This window comes from Haliotis asinina, chromosome 8 (assembly GCF_037392515.1).
Source record: "Haliotis asinina isolate JCU_RB_2024 chromosome 8, JCU_Hal_asi_v2, whole genome shotgun sequence".
In the NCBI taxonomy this organism is placed as follows: domain Eukaryota; kingdom Metazoa; phylum Mollusca; class Gastropoda; order Lepetellida; family Haliotidae; genus Haliotis; species Haliotis asinina.
In genome coordinates, this window is record NC_090287.1 from 65,150,563 (window position 1) to 65,167,654 (window position 17,092).

The 17,092-nt window shown below is 40.5% G+C and overlaps 2 protein-coding genes across 2 annotated transcripts in view; one reads left to right on the top strand and one right to left on the bottom strand.

The window, feature by feature from the left end:
* Positions 1-16,509, top strand: part of LOC137293605 (transcription factor IIIB 90 kDa subunit-like) — a 30,853-nt gene extending 14,344 nt beyond the window's left edge. The window contains exons 8-20 of the mRNA XM_067824245.1: positions 6,822-6,971; positions 7,760-7,853; positions 8,079-8,205; positions 8,493-8,607; positions 8,882-9,190; positions 9,348-9,415; positions 10,556-10,637; positions 11,457-11,515; positions 12,369-12,616; positions 12,945-12,993; positions 13,337-13,430; positions 14,195-14,305; positions 14,664-16,509. Coding sequence (XP_067680346.1) covers positions 6,822-6,971; positions 7,760-7,853; positions 8,079-8,205; positions 8,493-8,607; positions 8,882-9,190; positions 9,348-9,415; positions 10,556-10,637; positions 11,457-11,515; positions 12,369-12,616; positions 12,945-12,993; positions 13,337-13,430; positions 14,195-14,305; positions 14,664-14,713 — 1,556 coding nt within the window. The 3' untranslated portion in view covers positions 14,714-16,509. The remainder of the gene's footprint in view (positions 1-6,821; positions 6,972-7,759; positions 7,854-8,078; positions 8,206-8,492; positions 8,608-8,881; positions 9,191-9,347; positions 9,416-10,555; positions 10,638-11,456; positions 11,516-12,368; positions 12,617-12,944; positions 12,994-13,336; positions 13,431-14,194; positions 14,306-14,663) is intronic.
* Positions 289-5,383, bottom strand: LOC137293607 (BTB/POZ domain-containing protein 6-B-like). Its single transcript, XM_067824250.1, has 3 exons — positions 5,231-5,383; positions 4,100-4,586; positions 289-2,745 (listed from the first exon to the last, which is right to left on the bottom strand). The coding sequence occupies exons 2-3, from the start codon at positions 4,558-4,560 to the stop codon at positions 1,713-1,715; spliced, it is 1,494 nt and encodes a 497-aa protein (XP_067680351.1). The 5' UTR covers positions 4,561-4,586; positions 5,231-5,383; the 3' UTR covers positions 289-1,712.
* Positions 16,510-17,092: the final 583 nt, after the last annotated feature.

Genomic DNA, 17,092 nt, shown 5'->3' on the forward strand with positions numbered 1-17,092 from the left:
GATTTGTGATTGATTCGCTCAACTTCCCAGCGTAGACACCTGACTGGATCAAAAGACAGTTAAGGGAGGTAATAAATTTATCAGGCAGAGCCGTAGATGCGTCCAGGGTATAGTGGAGACTTATCGGAACGTATACCCTGGAGATATCGAGGATGTGTCCTAATATGCAGGGGTGAAATTTGTGCTCTGCCCGTGGCAGCATAAAACTCATCTTGCTCATTCATTGTTTTGTAGCACTCGGGTCAACTCCCCTGGTTCAGTATATACTGCTCAAGAAAACAATAAACATTTTCAATAAAACAATCTTTATTTCCAATTTACTAACAAATCAATATTACAGTATATGAGGGTTTTAACTTTTACTATTAAGGATAAATGAGACTTCTAGTGATATTTTCGTTGGACGTATGAAGCAACTTCAAAATGATTGTCATTTCAAAAAATAATTATAGGCTTTTGAAGGACTAGGTAGGTTGGTTGAAATCTGAGGGCTATTATGATAAAACAAATATGAAGATTGGTTGATTTTCTCTTGGCTACCAACATGACAAATCTGAGGCAAGAAATACCAGTAAGCTCTACAGCATGTACACATACATGATACAGTCACTCATATCATTAGAACTTAGGGTGGGACCCAAACACCCTAAGGACTGTGGTCATTTTGACTGAACATGGCTTAGCAGTATTCAGTATTATCTAAGGCTGCAACGATTCGGTTTGATTCATTGAAAGTTAATGACACCTTGGTTTCAATAGCCATTATCACTTTATCAATTTAATATTTGAATACCTAAGTGAAATCAGATTTTTAACAGTATGAAGAATCAAATTGAATACAGAAAAATGAATATGATCAAGGTCTGGGTGAGTTGTTGCAGCCCTAGTATTATCCTACCAAAATATATTTTACTGGACTCAGACCTTTGAGCTAGTCGCCCTAGTTGCAGGCTAACAACATCAGTTCATTATACCTGATGTACCTCAAGTAAAGGATGAAATATATCATGTACACAAACGCAATATTTAAATTTTCAGGTCGACCACCGATTGGTTGAGATCCTCTTCTTAGAATGCAATATTCATGATTTGTGACAATCAATATATCAAAGTAATTATGGCACTGTTTGAAACATATCTTCTTCATTCAGTAACATTCATATGTAATATTGAGTTCGGTGGTCTAATGGCCAGCACTAGGCTACCTATAAATGTGTCCAGACTCTTGAGACAAGGAAGCAGGTTCGAGTAAAGTCTCCAACCATCAGAAACAAGTCTGCCTCAAGCCATTTCAACAGTCTATTAATAGATGAGACATCACGGCAATGTTTGACACCACCACCAACCTTGGAGCAACACTGGAGTGGGACCAGCACAAAAAATTTGTACGTTTCCAATTGGAGCATTTAGGAGCTGATGTGAAGGGTGCTGACTCCTCCTCATTGTTTCAAATAGAGCATGACAGTCAAGGGTTTTATACTCTAATAACAAAACAACCTAGAATCAAATGCTGAGTGCAAAAATAAATTTCAACACTGTTAACCATCACAATGCTGGTTTGTTTCTACTCTTAAATTCACTTCAGCATATCCAGCATATAAAGACACCATTAGTCCTTGCAGCTAAAAACGGTCCACAGAGCAGCATTGACGTCTGTGGATATTTGGTCTTTAGTTATGATAGTCAGTGATGCTTCTAATGACACTCAATGGTCAGCAGTAGAATATCAGCTCTGGTATCTGTCCCCCCTGTACCCCAGTACCATTTGTGCTGTCAGACGAACACTGGAACTGAAATGTGACCTTGCCACACTGCATTTCTGCAAGTCCCTCTTGACCAAAGTAGCTGAGCTCGGCACCGTCCAACACTGCACTGGCTGTATAGTATACATCTGGTTCAATCTGAATTGGGTTATCAAATATCACAGGAAATGTGTTACTCGATCCATCAGATTTAAATCGGGTTAAATTTTGCCCAAGAATTAGACCATTTTTTTTCAGTTCTATTTTCACCTGATACTCAGAAGCCCCATTGCTGGAGCCGTACAGTCCAAATCCAGCTACAAAGACTCTACGATCGACTGCAAACTGGATGCTGTCGCAGCGCCCCCTGTACCTCCACTGATTGCTGCGATAAGCGGAAGACTGGAACCTATGAACCCTGTACTGCTCAAGTCCTTTGCGGTGTTTTCTGTTGAAGGGTAATTTAGGTTTCACACGGGCAGTGAAATGAAGAAAAACGTCATTGGTTTCCTCCAGTGTGAGTATTCTGGACTGTGCTGGTCCATTTGCAAACTCTTCAATTGTCATAGCTGGCATGCGGATCAGATTGAGACATGACCCCAACACTGACCGACAGTTCTCAGGAGTTACATCAAGCTCTTGACGTCGACATTCAGCTTCAGCCCAGCGGGACACAGCAGAGAAGATATGTATTTCTTGAGCATTTAGGGTTTCACGACTGAGTATTGTTTCAAGTGTCTTGTAATCAATGTCTGTAAAGCCATCAGATTTTAAAGCCTCCTCTGCCTGTGCATCTATTACCTCCCAACACCTCTGCATAAGTTCCACCTCTTCAAACAGGCGACCTTGGCTGAGAAGGACACAAGCATTACGAGCACTGAGACTGGTCTCAAGGAAACGGACACAAGCCTTGGCAAGATGAGGAACAATATACTTTTTTGCAGCATACAGAGTTGACAGAACAATGTCAGCTTCAAGCTTAATTTCATCACAGTACAGATACCTGCAATAAGAGGAAATCATTTGTAGACATTCATGTTCATCAATACTACTCCCTACAATTTGTATGAATCATCATTTGAGCAACACATTCTTCTTAACAATGTCATGCAACTTAGTGTATTAAATAAAGAATATGATATGGTACAGTAGTGAACATAGACAGTAAACATTCAAGGCAACATATGACCGGGTGTATGCTGTGCAGGTAACACTGCCTTAAACCAGGATTTGTGAGTGATCTAGAATTGTCCATGGCGCTTGCTTCCCTCATTCAAGAATTATTAATTTCCAATGACAGAAAAAAACATGCCTTGTCTGCTTTAAACGTAACTTCTAAAAATGTGATAAAATCTGGAACACCCTTCAATTAACTTCAACCTGTGAAGGCCCTGGTGAGAATGTATCTTCAACAACCCATACATGTCATAAGAGGCGACAAACAGGATTGAGTGTTTTTAGGCTCGCCAACTTGGTTGACACATCATCGGTTCCCAGTCATGCAAGTCAATGCTCATGATGTTGATCAATGGACTGTCTGATCCAGACTCAATTATTTACAGACCACTGCCATACAGCTGAAATATTGCTGAGTGCAGTGTAAAACTCAACTCAACTCACTCATTTAACTTCAATTTTTAGGTGTCTTGCTATATCTAAACACCACTGAAGTGTTCCTGAACTGGAACATTGACTAGTGTAATTATTTTGACTTTTTTTTACATGGATCTTACTACATCAAATACTCCTATTCATTGATAAATGACACACGATTAGAAAATTTTGATAATGTATGAAATCTGGGATTTTACTAATAATAATCAACAAGAGAGATTCAATGCAAACTCACCTACCACCTCACAACTTATACTATGCATACCTACATCAGGAAATATAAATAAATGGTCCATAACAGAGACAGATTAAAGGCCCTGGCCAGATCATATCTATACTTAATATTTATGAGCCCTAATTTGAAGTTATTGGTCATGAAGCGACCAGGGTCATGACAAATGATACCGAAGAAAAGTCTACTACATTAATATGATTAGGATATAATAGGATTATAAGGTCAAGTTAGCTAACTTAGTTGACATGTCACTGCATCTCAACGTGCTCATGCTGTTGATCACTGGATTCTCCTGTCCAGGTTTGATTAATACAGACCACCGTCATACAGTTGGAATATTGCTGAGAGTGACATGAAACCAAACTCCCACACACATAGATATACAAGCTCTCATTTTCCTATTATTTGCACCAGCTTTCAGTATTCAACTAAGGCTGCAAAATGAGACAACCACATCTTTGACTCTTGGTTTGAGCTGTAGTCTGGATTTCTCCAGCTATCACCTTACCTGAGCAGGTTCCTAAATGCTACTGGCTCTACATCAGGGATGATTATTTCCTCAGTCTTGTCAGCAAGACCTCCATAGAACATTGCGAAAAACACTGAACTTCCTGTCGCAAGTACATACTTATGGGCAGGAATTTTCTCAACCCCTGGCTCAGTTCCCACTAAAAAGTAGATGTCAGCCATGAGAGGATTATTGAACATGACTGCATTTCTTTCTCGCACTGTGGTCTGCGTGGCTTGCCAGTTATGTTCCTCGCTCTGTTTGGATGTTGGGAGAGGTGGGGGTGGCGGTGGTGGGGTGCGACGACTATTGGATACTGGTTGCCAGGAGATGGGAGGAAGACAGTCAGGGGACCGGGTTTCAACAGACACTGGGGGTTGGGAAACAAAGTTTGGTGGAACTTCCTGATTTATTTCATCATCATCCTTGAGACGTGAGGCAATGCAGGACTTCATGGCCATTATGAGTAGCTGTCAATCCAGCCGAGCTGAAACACGATCAATATACTTCAGCTGAATAAGAATACAACATTGTGTTTCAAGTAAAGACTATGTCCTGATCTGCTGTCTGTTTAGCATTGTGCAGACATTTAGATTCAGGCTTAGTATGGTTAAACTCAATCACTGTCAGTTGTATTTGGACATGCAACATACCTGCTACATATTTATATAAGCAGATCAGAACAAACACACAAGGTTTGGTCGTTATGCTATGTATACAAAAATACATTCCTTCCGTTTTTTCAAATTTACATGTTACTTTTTTTTCATTTCGTCTGTAAATGCCACGTAGCGTGAAATCTTATCTACATCTGTGATCACTACTTCTCTTTTATAAAGAAGCAAAGACCTTGATCTGTCCCATTTGAAACTGGAAAAGCTGTTCTTCACAAAAACTTCACACAATTATCAGCTCGCTGTAATGAATCAGATTTATTTCAAATGCGTCCACTTAAATGCCATAAGGTGTCACTAACAATTCTCATAACTTGAGTGTCTGACGTTCTCACTACGTTGATCAACTCCAAAGATTCTGTTGTTTGGATGTAGCACGGTACCTGTCAAGTTCCAGCCACTTTCAGCGTCATAGACAGTACTACTAATTTTATAAGAAGTATAAGAAAACACATACTTGCGTTTTAGTGAATGTAGTTTAACCTCTTTTTCTGTGGTTGTGAAAGGCTTCTAAACAATCAAGATGTTATTCCCCCACAACTTTCCTCCTTACGTCTTTCACATCCCCCGACTGCGCATCCCATAATGTAGTCCAAAGGGAGGCAACCACGGAATCGCGTTCAATACCACTAGTGGTTTTACGTGATTTCTTGCCCGACCTGTGATTGTGTATATTATCTTTGGTACGCGATGGTATCATGTGATACTTGTCAAAACGTATTCAGGTTTCTTAAGATTCCCATTCTGGCGAAGAACAAACCTTTTTGAAAGAAAGAAATGTAGACATGTGGAGAAGCAGTTAGACTTAATCCATACGGGTGTTAATAAAGTAATGTCTGTGATATCAGAGACCATATAATATCTCTGGTGATATCTACTATGAATATGGCATACGCCTGGCTTATTAAGAAACCCTTCAGTGTGTTTTATATTGGCGTGTATCACAGCTCCTCTTGTGGAAATCCTTGGACAGTGAGAATAAATAGGCAGGACGTTGATCATTTGGTGTGTCAGTGTAAACTGTAATGGTAACTGCGTGTACACTACTGTAGTAGTATGTAACTATCCCCCACGGTCATGTATCACTGTGAAGTAGAAACCCATTTCTGGTGGTGAAGACTCATGAAAGAAGCTCCGGTGACGTCACAATGACTGTAGAAACGTAACACTATAAACGCACGTGCGATCGAAGCGTTCGTAATATATACCAACGGATCCCAAGCTGTGAGCTGGAGTCACTCTGCGGCTATAGTGTCGTGGTGGCGTTTTCATGCTTCGTGTGTCCAACTTATGCTCGGTCTCACAGGCGAGAACAAGTCAATGTTTTAGTCTCATTTCATCAATGACCGGGCAATGAAAGACTTCGGAATGCCATAATGGTGTAGGGGACACATGGGTGGTCTTCGTGTAATTTACAAATTAAAATAACTTTTGGTCGATATTCCGCATACTACCAAGAATATTTAGAGAAATAGTACACACGTGGTCATGTGTTTCTTTAGGTCAATACTTATGAAAAGTAACACGATGTTGTGTACACGTACTCCCATGGTTTCAGACTTTAACGATAATACTAACATTAATGGAGCGGCTGAGAATATTGTGACTAAATAATCGTAGTTCGGATGCCCTAAGGTTTTAACTTGTTTCCTTTCTCGACTAACAGATTTTTGTCGGCAATATTCAGGTGCAGGTAGGTTGAAGAATTTAAAAAAATCACACCCAATTTGAATATTTTTTCCCCATTCACATTACAGCTAATCTAAGTCTGTGGATTCCTGAACCAAATTTCATAGTGTCAGCAAACTGCGTTGGAATTGAAATGCATGTGTAAGGCAAATGGGCTTGTGTAGTTGTGGTAAGTGCTGACTTGTCTTGAGTGTAATATATGTAGCCCATGGTTGACAGGTAATGATGGACTTGTGAAAACGGACTTAGTATACCCACTCATGCAAGAGGTAGTCAAGGCCGATTCGGGAGTATAATCATCAACTCATCAATAAACTGTTTCTGACTTTCAACTAGACCATCAGCCATTCTTTTTACAGATCCATGTTTGTACGTGAGCCGGTTTGCCCACAAGCTGGAGTTCGGTGACAAGACCCACGACGTGTCCATGACAGCCCTGAGGCTGGTGCAGAGGATGAAGAGGGACTGGATGCACACAGGGAGACGCCCCTCGGGGCTGTGTGGGGCAGGTAAGCACTGCTGGTCCTGATATGCTGAAAATCATCTGTATGGTTAGTATTGCCAACATCGTTAGGCGCCAGTAAATGTATACTTCTCACAGAAATAGGCAACTGGAAATAAATTGATTATGAGTCCAAGTGAGGTGGGAGATGCCAGAACCTCGGGTGTGTGTGGGGAGTGGGGGTTGGGGACTTTTGCAGTGTGGAAAGGGCTTGGGGGAAGGGAAGCAGCAGTCCTGTTGTCCCCTTACTCTCTGTTACTGGTTTGTCTAGCTATGCAGAGCTATGTCCCTATACATACAACGGTCCTCTGATTGTGGGTTCGAGTTCTACATTCAACCCAGTCATGATTTCTGTCCCGTTGACACATGTCCATGCTTCCAGTTGATTGGAATCCTCTGGATTATATGAGGTTTGGGTTTTTATCGGTTTGGTCTTAACATTCCTGAAGCAAGATAGTTATCTTTTGAGAAAATTCATTTGCAGAACATTCTGGATTACCTGGTGTATCATATTTCTTTGAGCATACTTTCTGCAAAGTCCTGACATTGATGGAATGGACTGCAGTCCTCAACCTAAGTGGTTGGGTTGGGGTAGCTCTGTGCATTACAATGGCTTGTCTTGCCAAAGACCTATGTAGCATTTCCAATATTGATACAATGTATGAAGGTTATTTCTGGTGAACCCTGCCCAGATATTGCTTAAACATTTCTAAAAGCAGAGTACAACCAGTCTTACACCTATTCCCCAAAAGGCGGACACATCATACAAAATGTTTTATTTTGAATATTTTTCAGCTATCCTTGTGGCAGCCAGAATGCACAATTTCAGCCGCACTGTTCGCGATTTGATCAGAGTTGTCAAAGTTTGTGAAACAACAATTAGGAAACGGTAACTATTAGTTTAAAAACTTGCTTTTCAAAATGTGCCCTGGAAGACGTTTGTTTATTTCAGTTTACAAGTTGATTACGGACACATTTTTATTCTGTGTTCTTCAGAAAAGAGCCATAATGTCCACACTGCTCTAATATCCTGAGGTAGTCCGACATTTTATTACACTGATGTTTGGGAACATGGTAAAGTGCCCTGTAATTAATCCAATGTAGATGTTCACAGACTGACAGAATTCTCGGACACAGCATCGAGTCAACTGACCATTGATGAGTTTATCAAGATAGACCTGGAGGAGGAGCATGACCCACCATGCTTCACAGAGAGCAAGCGGAAGGCCAAACTGGCCCAGGTATAATTCAGATACATTGGGAAGGGCGTGAGCTGATATGATTGAGGATCATAACCATACAACATAATAAAGACTGATCAGAGTTGGCTCAAGCTTGAAAAGGCCTAAAATTTCAATGTAAGGCTTTAAAATTGTTGAATTTGATTGAGCCATGAAAATGCCCTAAAGGGACATAATTTACATGGCGGATATTCGTATATTTTCGTGTATGAACGTTGGTGTTGCATCATGTCTTTAATGTCACCGTGTTTTCTGGGTGGTGACACTGACCCATGTTTCCCTTCCAGCTAGAGGAGCAGAACAAGTTCAGTGACCTCACAGCAGAGGTGAGCAGCCTTCAGACTGAAATTGAGAAGTCCTTGGAGCCGAGAAAACCAAGAGGAATATTTGCCTCATACTCAAGTGAGATACCTCGTTATTTTAGATACCGCTATTAGATATTAAACATATCAAAAACTGTGTTTAAAAGTATTTTCTGAGAAATTTGTTTGCTCCTTTATTTATGTCAGTCAAACTCTATCAGAGAACACAGCCGTGATATGGCTGAAAGAGTGGTGACATTTGGCTATGTCCTGAAACCTGATATACACAAAGAAAATAGGGATTGAAACCCTTTTGTCTTCATTACAAACTAGCATCATCAATTCATACTGACCCAGATTCATTTCACATTTAGAAATAGGAGATGATTGTCAAGAGAATGATGAAATAGTGGCTGCTAGTAACTACCTTGCTGAAGAGGCTGTGAAAGAGGCAACTGTGGGTCTACTGGGTGATGAAGAAGCTGGTGACATGAAGGACATGACTGTTAAGACGGAGGGATGCCGTTTAGAAGTGGAAGAGGAACTGGATGTAGTCAAGCTCGAGTCCAAAGAGAGCCTGACTCGTCGAGAAGCATTGACAGCAAAAGGGTTAACACCGTCTGCAGCCAGTCTGGGCATCAAGGAGGTGGTGGAGGAATGTATGAAGGAGGACAGTGATTCAGGTAGGTGGGGATCACAGGTGAAATATTGATGACAAGACTTTGTAAAAATTTGTTCAACTAAGCCAGATATATGATCTGTTGGTGACGTCAACATAACCAATGGATGTCATCTCTTCCAAGATACTTCATGCTTGAAAAGTATTTTACCTCTCTTCAGAGTCAGTGGTTGTGGGCGTTGATGGGGAATTGGACTTAGAGGGCATCAATGATGAAGAACTTGACTGGGTGAGTTTTCCTTATTTCTTTGTGGAGTGGCACTCAGCAATATACCAGCTATGTGACAGCTCTCTGTAACTAATCGAGTCTGGACCAGACAATTCAGTGATCAACAGTGTGAGCATCGATCTGTGCAACTGGGAACTGATGCGATGTGTCAACCAAACAGAAAGTATAACCACCCAATCCTGTTAGTCACCTTTTGTGGCAACCATGGGTTGCTGAAGATCTATTCTTCCAATGCATTTAACAGAGGTGCCCACCAATACAATTTTGTTTAAATTTGTTATGATTATACAATAAAGATTATGTTATTATGATCTCGATCAAAGTTTGAAGTTTTTAAGTTTTGTACATATGAGTTATAGATACCGGTATTATGAAGGCCCAAATGTTGGTGATTCTATTGTGTAAATGTCATGAATAACACTTCAGCCTGTCACACTATTGGTTAAAAGGCAGAAATATCCAAGGAAATCCCCCTTTGGAAGTTAATCAGCAAAACGAATGCTTGTGATGCAGTAATTGTGTAACTGTTAGAAGAAACATATTCATTGCAAATGGATCAATTAACGTGCTACAGTTTTTACTGATGTATTGGTAGGGGCGGTCACTCGTCATGCCGAAGACCCGGGTTCGATTCCCCACATGGGTATAATGTGTGAAGCCCATTTTCTGGTGTCCCCTGCCGTGATATTGCTGGAATATTGCTTAAAAGCGGTGTTAAACTAAACTCACTCACTCACTCACTCACCCACTGATGTTTTGATATATAATTTAGTCAGCATGTTGTTACTGATAAAAACATATTGACCTTGATGTTTAATACTATCAGGTTTCTGAAAACTGTATGCATGGTAAGAAAAGTTACTGTCTGGAGCTGAACAGGGTTGGTACCTGTTGGTTGATTCTGTTGTTCATACTAAAGCAGACATCTCAGATACTTAAATTGCATGTTACGTTTGTCAGTATGTACATTATCTTACTTATATGCTCAAGCTCTGCAAAGTTTTGTCCCTTTTTTGCCCTGTGTGTCTATGTTAATTTGGATGTAGATATAAGATGCTGTTGTGTATCTGACTAATACTAACAAAGGAGGAAGATTGAGTGATTCTGTGAAATATTAATACACTGACATGTTGTTTTCAGATGATTCTGACCGAGGAGGAGGTGCGAGTGAAGACCATGGTGTGGACCAAGGCCAATGAAGACTACCTGCAGGAGCAGAAAGGTGGGCCAGTCTGCTGTAGTTACTGTTGATTACACTGATCATAATAATCATCTCTGTGGAGCAGAGGGGTGTAGGTAGCCATGTGGCTGAAACATTAGCTGTCACACTGAAAACCCCGGTTTGATTTCCCACATTGGTACAATGTGCAGAGCCCATTTCTGGTTCCCCCACTGTTATATTGCTGGAATGTTGCTGAAAGCAATGTAAAACCCAACTCACTCACACACTCACTCACTGTGGAGCTGAGGGTGAGTAAGTGAGTTTAGTTTTACACCGCACTTGGCAGTCTTCCAGCTATATGGCAGCGGTCTGTAAATAATCGAGTCTGGACCAGACAATCCAGTGATCAACAACATGAGCATCAATCTGCGCAATTTGAAACCGATGACATGTGTCAACCAAGTCAGCAAGTCTGGCCACCTGATCCTGGTAGTTGTCAACAGCACAGTCACCTTTTATGGCAAGCATGGGTTGCTGAAGGCCTATTCTACCCCGGGACCTTCACGGGTTGTGGAACTGAGGAGGCATGGCACGATCACACTAGAATCCGAGTTCTCTCTTTTTGTGACTTCCAGCATTTTATGTTTCATTTGAAAGAGGAGAGAAACAACACATTATAGCTGACATGCATACTATGGTGCATGATTAAAATCCCTGTAAATATATAGAAGGAATATTTCTCTTGTCTTCTTAAAAAATGTGCTGTTAGAAGTGTTAGTAGAACTGGTTGGTCATATGAGGTTATGTTGTAGGCCGAGATGTGTATATTCAGGCTGCTTGATCTCAGATGTATCCATGAGTGGCTTTGATCTGTTGCAGAGAAGGCAGAGAGGAAGAAGAGGGAGGAAGAGGAGGAGGCACTGAAACCGGAGAAGAAGGTCAGTTATGTGACACACTTACAGATTACAGGCAAGTCAATGACATGACGTCAGCCTGTGTCAGTCAAGTCTGGTCCAGACAGACCCATGTTTGATACAACTTATGGATGTGTTCAGTCTGTCCTGTAACCACACGGCAAAGTTTGGTATATGCTGTTGTTACACATGAAATTTGGACTATTCTCATATATGGGTCTGAGATGGTATGACACACAGGATATATGTTGACAGGACAAGATACTTGAAAAGTAATCTGGTCGTCTCAGGTGACAACAATTGTGTATATGGAAATACTGTACCAAGATGTATTTGATCAACAAACAGTTTATTTTTCATGATATCTTTATTTTGTTTTAATTATACACAGTTGCACATGTATATCATTGCTTATTAAATAGCTAGTAAATAGATTAAGATGTCTGTACATTTTTGCTTTGTACAGTGTATTTCGTAAAGCAATAAAAACGTGCAAGTTGTTCCTGGATCATTTCAAAATTTATTGGGTTTTTTTATATGTTCCATTTTTGAAAATAAATTGTTTACATAATATCATTAAAAGATTTATTGGTCCAAAATTGGGTAGCAGAGAGCCAAGAAGTATATTTTTCTTTTTAAGTTTAATGGATAAGTCGGCTTTCTGGTTGACCCATTTTTCTAAATGCATACAGATGGAGCTCACATGGCCACAATACCAAAACAGATGATCCACTTATTCCTGTTGGTTATTACAGTAACCACATAAATTGCTGTCTGCATATCCCATAGACAAACAGTTTATCATTGATGATCTTTATGGTAGTATACATCTTCTGTTTTAGAGGCATTTTGGTCTTAAAATCTTTTAATATTCCAGAAAAAGCGTACCTACAAGAAACGTGTCCAACAGACAGGTGAAGCATCAAGTGCTAGAGAAGCATTGGCTAAGATGTTATTGGAAAAGAAACTTTCAAACAAGATTAACTACGATGTTCTTAATGATCTCAACTGTAAGGCCATGAAGAATGAGACCTTGACTAAGCCAGGTTTGGAGATGGAGCCCCCTCCCACTACAGATGTTCTCACTCCTCCAGAAGTGAAGGTTTCCAAGTCAATACTCAATAGGTAGGAGGGATAAAAATGTTTTTCTCTCCACATTTTCTTTCCACTGTGAGCTAATATTCAAGAATCTCAGTCTTGCATCTTTGATGAAAAAGACATCACTACTTTTCAATAAACATTTGAAACTTCTGGCTTGTGGAGGAGTTGTGAATTGTGTTTGAAAGTTGTTAATACTTTTAGTATTAAAAGAGATTCTGAGATTTTGTTTATCATGCACAGTATTTGAAGTCATGGTATGACGGTGATACTGATCAGCTCCATGTATGAACAGTCCTGCAGTTTGATCCTGTTTCCCTTGCAATGTTCATGGTCTTGTCTCTGTTTGTTACAGATTTAAGAGGTCAAGTATGAACATTGATGTGAAACGAGAAGTTCAAGAGGTAAGAACATTACAGTCTGTCTCCATCATAAAGTTGCAATATTGCTGACAACAAACTTTACATTTCAGTTTTAGAGGAAGTAAATTAGTCTAACTGTCGGCATAAATTTCATCTGCAGCAACCACGTTTTCGAGTCCAGATAGGGATATCGTCTAACCAGAAATATGTATCACTCACTTGATAGCATGAGTTAGAGACTGAACTAGAGGAATTCTTGTTTATCTGGTATCTGAAAAAAAATTGGGGAGTCTGCTTCAGTTTTTGCATATTGATACAGTGTGTTTTTCCAGTATTATTTCTTGGTTTTGAAATGATTTTTTTTATGAGTTTTGTTTCACTGCAGGACAAGGACTCAAAGCGGGTGAAGTTCTCAGTAGATGCAGATGTCAAGCCGGAGGTTGTCATAGAGAGCGGACCTATACAATACGAGACAAAAGGTGAGATGGTTTGGGGGACTGGCCTCGCTGTGGATGACGATCCTGTTGTGATGTTGTGACTGATGCTGTTGTGGAGGTTCTGACTGATCCTGTTGTGGAGGTTGTTTTAACTGATCCTGTTGTGGACGTTGTTGACTGATCCTGTTGTGGACGTTGTTGACTGACCCTGTTATGGATGTTGTTGACTGATCCTGCTGTGGCTGTTGCCTTGATTGATCCTGTTGTGATGATGACTGATCCTGTTATGGTAGTTGTTGACTCATCCTTTTGTGGATGTTGTTGACTGATTCTGTCGAGGAGGTTGTTGTGACTGATCCTGTTCACTGATCCTGTTGTGGATGTTGTTGACTGATTCTGTCGAGGAGGTTGTTGCGACTGATCCTGTTCACTGATCCTGTTGTGGATGTTGTTGACTGATTCTGTTGAGGAGGTTGTTGTGACTGATCCTGTTCACTGATCCTGTTGTGGATGTTGTTGACTGATTCTGTTGAGGAAGTTGTTGTGACTGATCCTGTTCACTGATCCTGTTGTGGATGTTGTTGACTGATTCTGTTGAGGTTGTTGTGACTGATCCTGTTCACTGATCCTGTTGTGGATGTTGTTGACTGATTCTGTTGAGGAGGTTGTGACTGATCCTGTTCACTGATCCTGTTGTGGATGTTGTTGACTGATTCTGTTGAGGAGGTTGTTGTGACTGATCCTGTTCACTGATCCTGTTGTGGATGTTGTCATGACTGATGATTCCATTATGGACGTGGTTTCAGACTCTGATGGGGTGTACATAGTTGATGAAGAGGAGGAAGGGGATTATGAGGAAGATGACTATGGCGATGAAGAAAATGTCAGTGCAGCTAAGCTCCTTGGACATGATGCAGGTAACAGGACCTACAGATGTCCTTATCAGGTGTCATTAAACAGGGGACGCCATACGTGCATACAACACTTTAAGAGTTGTGTAAACACCAGACATGTCCTGGTTACAAGTTTGCAAAGTAAGATGTATTCACATCAGATATTACAAAGTCCCATCATACTGTTGGATGTTCTTCAGTGCCCAATAACACAAATAGTATAGTGAATAACTTCAAGGAAAACTTGGAAATTACAACCTCTTATATTTTTAACATATCAATATTTATTGTGAAGTACTTAAAAAGGAATTAAATTGGAAGATTAAGCACCATGTCTCCCTCAACAGGTGTCCTCACAGACTGGTATTACCTTTTGTTTCAGTCGGGGGCTACGAGGAGGATCAAGATGAATACTATTTGGATGATGACTGACATCAAGGGACTAGTTCTCTTCTTATTTCTGTGATATGAACAAAGTGTTGTCTGGTCAGCTGTGTCTGACCTGAACAAGCAAGAGAGAACCTGTTCTCAGTTGTGGCCCACATCATGGGACTAGCTTGCCTACTTCACACTCCAGGGTGTGAATACTGTCATTGATGTCACCATTACAGGCATCATCTGACAAGTGTTGTCACCAAGGATCTGTGCAGCTAACACACCATGCCTGTGGACTGACACTTGGGATGTGTATCTGCTAGATGCATGCTGAGTGTTGGGTTACAAAACTACCTCACTCTTCCGCACTCAACATGATGCCAGGAAATAATCTGCAGATGGATTGGTTGGACAACAAAACTACCACTGCCTATCCTTACCATATCACCATAACATTTCAATATCCTGTCACACCATAACATGTCACTTGTCCATACCATACTATACCATACCATGTCAATTTCTTGTTAATACCATACTACCATACCATTGTCACTAACCTATCATATCAGACCATCACTCCATGCCAATACCCTGTCAATACCAGTATACCATAACATTTCCTTGTCCATACCATATCATGTCACTATGATGTCAACACGAAACATTTTCACTACCCTTTGAATACCACATCAGTACAGCATCACTACCATTCCACTACCACATTGGTACCACCACCAAGTCATCACCATAACACAAAGGTAAAGGTAACAGTAAAGCAGGTTGTGGAGTCGTTTCCTCCAAACCAGGACCTCTCAAGACATAGGTCATCCAAGAACAGAGAGGGCGTCACGTCACGTGAGACTGCCTCCTGAAACCGTGCCTCCATGGACCAGACTTCCTGGTTATCTGTCAGCAGGGATAGATCAAGAGACAAATCTTGGACAAAATCAGTACTTGAAATAAGTAATCACATTGGCCTGATAGGTGATAGTTTCCAAATTCAGGGACTGAGAATGTATTGTATATTTAGCAAGAGGAACAGGTGTTGATAAATCTCTCAGATATAGCCAGAATTTTATGGCTTGTTTGTGGTTGTAAGTAAAGTATTTAAACTGATGTTATGAAATGGAACCGCTTTTGTGTAGGACAGGCAGTTTCTCTGTGGTAATGGACTTGTGATAAATTTTTATTTTAGTTTTAAGCATGATTATAAAATAGATTTACCAGGAGACACTGCAACATGGATCCATCTGTGGGCATCATAAAGGTGATGCAACACAAGAACTGCCAAGAACCAGTCTGTTAAGATGGGAACTAATGACATGGGAGGGATGTATAATAGAGGTTAGGTAGAGAGACGGTAGCAGGCATAAACATACAAAGATATAATTTACTGAAAACCATCCCACTGCTGTAAAGGGATTTGCCTCAAAAGCTAAAGTGGTCCAAATACATGTATGTAGAACAGGTGACCCATTCATGGCAATGAAGTAACCTAGATTAACAAATCCATGTGTTAATGCATGTCATACTTCAGGATGCCTGGATATTGTTATAGGCAGCATGGAGACTTCCAGTCAAGTGGGTAATGACTACACAGTTACTATGATGAAGACACATTATGAAATGATAGGTATAACAGGCAATTGTATGATTTGTATACAAAATATGTAAGGAATGTTTTTTGAGAATGTTTTGAAGTAAAGAAATATTGCAGTGTCATGAATGAAGATATGATCTCACTACCAAAGAATCATGAATTTGTTTTAGACACCACAGTGATATTGTCATGTGCGCATTGTTTACTGTTCACTGAAGTTGTGAACATGATTAAATGAACATGAGTAAGACCACATGGTTTGTTGTCTGTTCTGTGTACTCATGTAAGTGAGACAACCGACACTTCCAGGTGAGGCGGCTGGGATTAGCCCATGCAGTGTCTGTCCATCAAACTAGAAGCATACACACCTATTCTATGTTAGTAGGTGTACAAACAGGTAGCAGTTACAACTCCTTGTGAAAGGCCAGCTGTGAAGGTAGACATACAAACAGGTAGCAGTGACAACTCCTTGTGAAAGGCCAGCTGTGAAGGTAGACATACAAACAGGTAGCAGTGACAACTCCTTGTGAAAGGCCAGCTGTGAAGGTAGACATACAAACAGGTAGCAGGTACAACTCCTTGTGAAAGGCCAGGTGTGAAGGTAGATGTACAAACAGGTAGCAGTTGCAACTCCTTGTGACAGGCCAGCTGTAAAGGTAGACGTACAAACAGGTAGCAGTTACAACTCCTTGTGAAAGGCCAGCTGTAAAGGTAAACATACAAACAGGTAGCAGTGACAACTCCTTGTGAAAGGCCAGCTGTAAAGGTAGACATACAAACAGGTAGCAGTGACAACTCCTTGTGAAAGGCCAGCTGTAAAGGTAGACATACAA

Coding starts and splice junctions, on each gene's coding strand:
- LOC137293607 (XM_067824250.1), bottom strand. CDS start 4,560: ATGGCCATGAAGTCCTGCATTGCCTCACGTCTCAAGGATGATGATGAA. Junction 2,746..4,099: donor GCATTTAGGAACCTGCTCAG/GTAAGGTGATAG, acceptor CTCTTATTGCAG/GTATCTGTACTGTGATGAAA.